Below are 8381 nucleotides of genomic sequence, written 5' to 3' on the forward strand. Positions count from 1 at the left end.
AATATGTTATCAAACAAAAACTTAAGGGAAACTCATTATTAATCAATCCATTATACAATTAATTACATGGGCAGAATAAAATGTTTTTGTTTTGTCCTATAATTGTGATATATTAAGCAGGAAACCTGTTAGAAGCATATTGCTGTCAAGCAGCTGAAACAAAACACATATATATTAAACACAAAAATATAGGTTTAGAGTTTCATAGATCATGAGGTCAGAATGGACCATTATGACCAACTCAGCTTATTTCCTGTCTAACACAGATCTGGAACTCCTCTGAATTCATTTTTGTTTGAAGCAGAGTATATCTTTTGGGGGAAGATGGCCCAGTTTAACTTCCCCTTTTCTGATCACAGCACAGGGGGTACACCAATAAATAAATAAATAAAACACACATTCTTTGGAAACCTCTGCAATATGCACCCATGCTGAATGAGCTGACTTAAAGGCACAGAGCCAGATCATCAGCTGGCATGACCTAGCATAACGATTCCAAACATTTGGGGGTTTTGATTACCATAACTCTCTTGGCTTCTTCCTTGGAAACTAATGTTAAAGGAGGCCAGCTTCTTCTCGTGGAGTTTTATTTTCCTATGTAATCATGGAAAGGGCTTCCTGCTCTGAGGAACACAATGCTCTGCCCCCCCCAAACTGTCATTTCCTGCATCCCAAAAGGTCTTAAAAGATCTCCTGGAGACACTGCATCTCTGAACAGAGGTCCTGTTCCCTGCCACATCTCTTTTGCCCCAACTCTTTAGCAGCATGGTTAAATGGATCTTTGTCACTTTTACAGAGGCATATTGTGTGTGGGAGAAAGGAAGGGGATGAAAGTACTGTCACAGGCACGGTCTTCCCATGTCAATCTTGAAAACAAGTCCCCCAGTGCACATCCTGGCTGCTGTACGCTGTACATGGTTAGAACTGTAACCTTAGTACTAGAAACCTGAATCATTTACCAGCCAGATGGAACAACAGTAGTTTGATAGCTTGTGACCCAACTTTTTGCATGACACATTCTTCTGCAGAATAGAGCTTCATAAAGTTTGCTGATGGATTCCATGCTATAACAATTCTAGTATATATTCAGAGACCATTTTTTTCCTCATATTTGTGAGGACAGGTTAAAGTAAAATCACCCAACTTCATAAAATCGCTCTTTGTGTATTTTCCTTTTGGTCACATCCCTCTTTCATTTCTTAAGGACATCCTTTCATCCCTAGTCATTAATAAATTTACCTTTTCACCCATGGCACCTTTGGGTCCATTTTCTCCAGCATCACCCTACAAGTAAAAAAAATAATGTTTATGCAAGAAGACAGCATCCAGACATGTAGCAATTCTCAAACAGCATTGCCAAGCTAACAGCTTTAATTAATTAGCTGGTGTGTATATATCATGACTAAAAACATATTTAGGTATTTGAAGTTACAAACTAATTGAGTATTCATGCAACTAAAATCCACAGAAGGAGAAAACATGGTACAATATATTTCATTTGGGTTGCCTGAAGTACAACTTTTACTATTGTTATGTGTGTTCAGTGATAGGAAAGACTTTGCAAAGCTATAAAGTCCTTCATAGTTCCTTGAGAAAACACAAGCTGTCACATCACTTCATCTTTTTGTCAGTTTAGTCTACAGACTTCTCCAGTTCATTTTGGCCCAGCAATGAAGAACTGATTTTATGATGATTCAGCACAGAAACAGGCAATACATGTGTTTCACCAGAGAGACATTGACTGAGACCCATCTGATCAAAGAAAGTTAGCAGCTACTAACTTCCAATATATTTTATTAGGATTTTGAAGTGATTCATGATATGCTCTTTGAATTTCAAGTATTTCCCCATGAATCAGTCACAAGCTAGCAAAACTTCAATAAAATACAGAATGAGCTGCCAAAACTGTCCATGCCTATGTGAAAATGCTAAGTACTATTTATTATTAAAAGAGAGGACGTCCAGCTAATACTCCCAGCCCCAGCTAGCAGAAAAGTTCCTTATTTTAAGTTATCTTTTCTTCCCAGAGATACTTTAAAAGTATTACCCATATGTAAAGAGGCTGACCCTTATTTATACTCATTTATCTGCATTAAAGCAACAGTACTTGAGAAGGGCCTTACTGTAAATGAGAACCAGGCTCAAAGACTTCTACAGAATAGCAAGAAACAAGAGAGAATCATTTTTTTTAAATATTTTTCATTATACAAAAAGCATTGATAAATATTATCTGTAAATGGCCCAAAGAGTGGAATAGTGGGCAATGACAAAATACACAGAATCCTGTGCAAGCAATAGATAACTTTCATTTATACCGTATTCACTGAGCAATTTTCATTGCTTTTAAACTTTTCATGTGTTCCTGCCCTCCCACTCCCCTGCTTCCACACCTGGTTGGAGTTACTTCAGGAATGGCTAGAGGTAGAGGCATAATTGGATGCCTGAAAGCTCTGGGTGGTAGCAGTGTACATGGCAGCATCACCAGCTGTGGCACTGCGGGCACGGTGGTGGCCTAGCCGGCAGCACAGCTGATGCCATTTTTGTGCTCCACCCTCAAGGTCAGTACCCAGAGCTGATGCCCTGGTTGCTTCCCCTTCATTATGCTACTGGCTCTCAGCTACTTGCCTCATTGCCCCAGAATGAGGAAATTGTAAGAGGGTCAAAATACGTATGGTCACTGTGTGATCTGACAATCCAAAATAGACCTTTAAGGAAATGCAGCCAGGTTTTGTTTTTGGCAGCTGTGAGATTGCACTAAATTTTATTCACAGGGGATGGACTGGGCCCCCAACCCTCCCCATGAGGTCTGTAGCAGCCAAGAATTGGGCTCCTAGTGTTCCCCTAAGAGCACTTTTTTGTAGTCTGATTTTGAATCACTGACTTTTATGGCAGTTACTAAAATCTAGTGGCAGGAGAATAGGAATACAGGGTTACAGCTGTTTGAGATGTCTAGACATTCAAGGCAAATCAATTGCTCCCCACTCATAAAATGGCTATAACTCCTCAAGGCAGTCTAATAAATCTGCATAATAAATGGGATGTTATATTGGGATGGTCCCCTTAAGTTAGCAAAACATCTAATCTTTCTGAGAGAAAGTTTTCATTTAATAGTCCACCCCAAATTTGATATAAAATTCCACTTAGCCAGACAGCTTCATTATAATAGACAGGCTAGTCCATACACCCTAAACATAATCATAGTGGGTAATTATATCTAGCAAAATTTTAATTAAAGACCTGGTGAAGCACAAAAATACCCCCCAGAGCTGAAATGGAAAATCTTTCCAGGTATATTAAACACTTTACATCATGGCTTAGGCACTGGTTTTATCATGGCACTTTTTAAGAAAACTAAGACATGATCATGATGAAATATAACGGGCAAAAATAATGGATGTACAATACATGACGTCCAATAATGATGAAATATAATGGGCAAAAATAATGGAAGTACAATACATGACAGGTATTAATCTGTGCGCCAAATAAACAAATACATAATTACTGAAATTTTTCACGTCTTGAAATCTAAAGAGAGTCAAGCATTTCTTAGGGTGATATCTTTTACTGGACTAACTGCGTGATCATAATTGAAATTTAACTGAAGTGACAATCAGATAGGAAAAAAGTGCTGATTGTGATGTTTACATTTTGGGGTAAGTTTTCAAAAGTACTCTATATGTGTCTTCCCAATTTGCAAGCATGATTTCCATCTGTGATTCTGAGTACACAGAAAATGAATTGTGGGTACAAGCTCTATTTACATCTACAATCAGATAGACTTATGCAGATCTGGAGCTGTAATTCAATTGCAGATGCAAAACATGAGTGAAAACTTCTGACAAGCAAATGGCTCCCCACAAAGTGTGGCCACCATTTTGAAACCATGGCTCTTTCTATCCACAGAAGATCAAACTATGCATCTCTTTCTCACATTAGGAAGTATCTTTCTCCTTGATTAGCTCCACACATTACGTTGCTTCAAGTACAAACCTTACTCATGTTAAGAAGCACTTTTTCACATGAGGACGACCACTGAAGTTCTCTCCTCACTGACTCCCCTTGCAAGTGAGAAGAGAATCAGATTCTCTCAGCCATACCTAACGTGACCCACACAATAATATGGTGCTAAGCAGCAGAGAACTACCTGCCTCTGCCCCTCTGAGAACTGGGCATCTATCATCAGAAATCTAGACAGGTATCACCATGCAGTCTGACATTTCTGTAATGAATGACTATTTGCAGACAAGCAGAATCCCAAGACAAATTATGAAAAGAGTTGATTTTCCATGTATTCATAATAGGTACATCTTCTTTCAATATTGTTTGTAGAGACAAAGCTTAACTCCACACTCCTTGCATGTGTTAGCAAACATGTAGAAAATATGCAGTCTCATTGGATTCAACAGAATTACTTGCTTAAGCAGATGCTACTTTGTATGAGTCAGGATTGTGTAATGGGGTCCACAGTCTTGAGAGTTTAGTGACTTAATTCTAGTTACTAACTTCCGACATGGTCAGCAGATGGTCACTGACAGATCAGCATCAGCAGTGAGGATAATTCTTCAAAACAAGACAAACACAGGGAAAGTGAAATATGCCTCACCTTTTCTCCGCGTTCTCCTGGATCCCCCTGATCAAAGGAGTCAGAAGAAAGAAATCTTGATTTTATTAACATAGCCAATGTTCAGAGTGAGTCATTACATGGCTAAACAGAAGGGTCATGAGACATCAGACAACATATTCAATACAAGGCACTGTAGAGCAGCTGTATTTTATTTAATACTATGGATTATTCCAGAGAAGAAGTCATGTCATGAATGATTCAAAATAAAATTCTGATGAGCTACCCAACATTGTACTTGCAGTGCCATCCGCAGTTAAAAGACTGGTAATTTTGTGTGTATGACTCATCTTGGTTTCTTACTCTGGCTTACACAGAAGGTAAAAATCACGGTCATGTCTCTATAAAGAAAATCATCAGGATAAAGAGAAACCAAAAGAAAATGTACACAGCTCTCGTCCTTGCTGAAGGAGAGGGAAAAAATAAATGAGAATTCTTGAGGGTGAACAGCGGATCTTCACAATTGTGAAGAAAGGAAAACCTTTTAAGCACCTTGACCAGATTCATAATGTAGGACAGAGTAAAAAAGCCTTCAGTGTTCCCAAAGTGCAAAATAAAAGGACAGTTTATAGCCAGTACTTTTAAAAATTACAATGGGCTCAAGAGGATAGTTCAAAGGCCTATATATATTCATATGCTGAATCTGACCCTGACAACTCATCGTTGCATTTTCGACCACTCTAGCTTATCCCCATCCCTTTGGATGGCAGATGGTCGCTAGGCAACTCCATGAATACTGCTGTGAATACGAATTAAACATTAACTGCCATCATTTGGCTTTCACAGTGGATAAAGTGAGAAAAGGCTATACCCCCACATGGCTTGTTCTTTTTCCTGATGGACAGGAAGCAACACAACAAATTCTAAAGTCTGCCCCGGCTGTCTGTCACTGCCAGTGTGATGGTAAAAGCAGCTGAGTGAGCACCCACAGATACTCTCATACAGATGAATGGATTAGACCCTGGTGTTACCCTTTCTGACAGGCCACAAATCCAAACATGTTGCACACACAGAAAAAAGTTGTTTAAAAAAATATGCTTGTTTTTGCTATAATGACTAGTGGCCCAACCTTCCTTCGCTGGAGTTTTCTGCTAACTTCTAAAAGAGCAGGATCAGATCACACATTTTAACCTTGAAGTTTATCAAATAATTGAGCACAGTGGTCCTTGAAAAAAAAGTCTGAAATACATGTCAGGAGCATAAATAAAGGTCTAGGAAAAGAGCTCCAAATTTCCAAACACTTGAACATATGGCTTGCAGTGCATATCCATGTATCAGTGATACTGGCTGGAATTGTATGCATGCCATGGAAAAATATACTTCTTTATAGTGAAATATGGAAAACTTTACAGCACTGATCACTGTATGTAGGAAGATCATTGAAGAAAAATCATGAAATAAGCCAAGCGAAGGCATGACAGAGCCATTCAGTTGTGCTTCTGTGCTTTAATTTTAACCGGTTTTGTATACTAACCTTAAGTCCAGGCGTTCCCCTTTCTCCAACCGCACCAGGCAAACCTGGATCACCCTAGCAAGGCAATAAATACAGAGATTGATAAAAACAAGATGAAGAATGTCATCAATATTCTAACCAAATATCCTCTAGTGGCAAATAGGTAACAATGGACAAATACCAAACGCATTCCATTTAAATAAATATCTGAAAGTTGCGGTGCTTATACTAAGCATCCTGAACCACTTGGGATGGCTTCTGATTTCAGTTACTCCAATATAAGTCAGTCACTGGAGTCAGTGAGTTTACAGAGTCGTAAGATGGTGATGAGAGAATGATCAGGACCTTTGAGTCTGCAAAACTGACCCATTAACCTCATACAAGTAGCCTTTCAAAGGCATGTGCCCTTTCATAGAGTGAATCTGACGCTGACAATTTATCTCTTCATTTTTTGACCTTTCTAGCTCATCCCTGCATTTTTGACCCCTCTAGGTCATCCCCAGTCATTTGGATGGAAGACTGCCATCCAAAGACTGCCAGCATCTCCTCTTATTCAGCCTGGAAAAGCACAAAAAAGACTAGTATTGGAGGGATGTTTTATTGCATGGTATTGTGTTGAAAACTATTGAGTTACTTTGGCACTTTGGTTCTAATCTCAGTCATAAGACAGATATGCAGAGTCTTGTGGAAAATTATGACAAAAAATGCTAGATTTCAAAAAGGCCCAGTTCTAGAAATGAAAGTTTTGGGGGAGTTGGTGATCTTTTAATTTTTGTATGTGAACTCATTTGGCCATTTCTCTTAGCTTGATACTTGTAATATGGGCTGATAGTTGAAAATGAAGTGATATACAGTAACCACAGCCACTTAGAGGTTTTTATTATTATCATTATAATTTTGAAATAAAGTAGTTCTCATTTTTCTTCCCATACAGGTAAATGAAGATAAGTTTAAAAAAAATGTAATGGATAGTTCACCAAATTAATACATTTAAGAAGTTAACAAATAATGCCCCCAATAAACTCTTCTTTGTTCAAACATTTAATGAGATAATCATCATCCTCAGTAACTTTTAACAACACACATGCAGGGTACAGTCTACTGTAACTACGAGTCTTCGTAAAAAGTATTAAAAAGGCGCAAGATTTAAAAAATGCATGCCTAAAGGTGGACTCCAAAATTCATAGTTAGGTACTTAAATTAAAAGGTCTGGTTTTCAAAAGTGCTTAACCTTCAATAGCTCCCATTATAATCGAACTATAAATGGACACAAGCAATGCAGAAGAGTCTACATTTAATGTTCAGGAACTCAGAGGACAAAATGATGTTTGGAGAAATTATTCAAGCCTTGCCTTGCCTTCTCTTTTTTCTTCATAGAAAATCAGGCAATTTCCCTAACAAGTTATTTTGTAAGTAAATGTTACAGGAGTGCTATCATGGAATCTAGCTGCAACCTCCATTCTAGAGAGACTAGTTTTCTGCAACATTTGCCACAGGCAAGAGCCTTTGCCATTTTTAACTTCTATAATCATTTACAAAGCACATATATAGAATACAGTTCCTGTTGAGATTCTCCCAAAAGCATTTGTGACATGCAGTGAGGAAAGTCTTCGAAGCAGGAGATGAGCCATCTAATCACCATGATGGTTACAGGGTTACAGGGAGGAATAAAGTCACAGTCAATGTTCCCCAGGATTCTTGAATGTGTCCAGTCTGATACGGTAGTAGACAAGCTTGACCCATCAGGAGGCAAACATTTACAGCTACTGACTCTCAAGCATCAGGGCCCTACAAAGGGCTGACCTAAAAAGCACTTGAAGAAAAACTGTCATTTGAGACAAGAAGTTGAAAAAGGCACTTGCATGTACACTCATTTCTCCTCCTCCCCTCCAAAGAATGAGTCACTGTTCATTTCTGTCCCCTTCCCTTAAAACAGCTGTTGCCCACTGATACTCTCTCAGGGCTTAAGTCTTTAATCAAAGTGTCAGGGTTCCAAGGCTCCATCTTCTACTAGGGCCTGCATATCAGTGGTATTAATGCCTGTAGCTACAAGGGTGGTAGAGAGAGACTGCTAAAGTAGGCCAGAAGAATCAGCTTATTTTCCCTGAAATGAAGGGAAAACCTTAAGCTGTTATCTGGTTAGAGTAAAACCCTCTTAAAATAACAGTCTTGTCCTGAACCTCTTTGCAAGTCTCTCTAACTTAGATCTTCTGTCCTCTGTACTGGATTTTTGGCACTGCTGGTACAAGGGCAGAGGGTATGCCCCACAGGAGATCAGCTCTAGAGGAAAGAGAGACTGAAGGC

The 8381-nt window shown here is 38.8% G+C and overlaps 1 protein-coding gene across 1 annotated transcript in view; it reads right to left on the bottom strand.

Moving 5' to 3' along the window:
• COL25A1 (collagen type XXV alpha 1 chain) overlaps positions 1-8381 on the bottom strand; it is a gene marked incomplete at its 5' end in the record, with an annotated part of 779688 nt that overhangs the window by 98547 nt on the left and 672760 nt on the right. Inside the window, 3 exons of the mRNA XM_019521958.1 lie at positions 1240-1284; positions 4607-4633; positions 6099-6152. Of these exons, the coding sequence (XP_019377503.1) occupies positions 1240-1284; positions 4607-4633; positions 6099-6152 (126 nt within the window). The remainder of the gene's footprint in view (positions 1-1239; positions 1285-4606; positions 4634-6098; positions 6153-8381) is intronic.

Source organism: Gavialis gangeticus, unplaced genomic scaffold (assembly GCF_001723915.1).
Source record: "Gavialis gangeticus isolate Ggan-Ray unplaced genomic scaffold, GavGan_comp1, whole genome shotgun sequence".
Lineage (NCBI taxonomy): Eukaryota > Metazoa > Chordata > Crocodylia > Gavialidae > Gavialis > Gavialis gangeticus.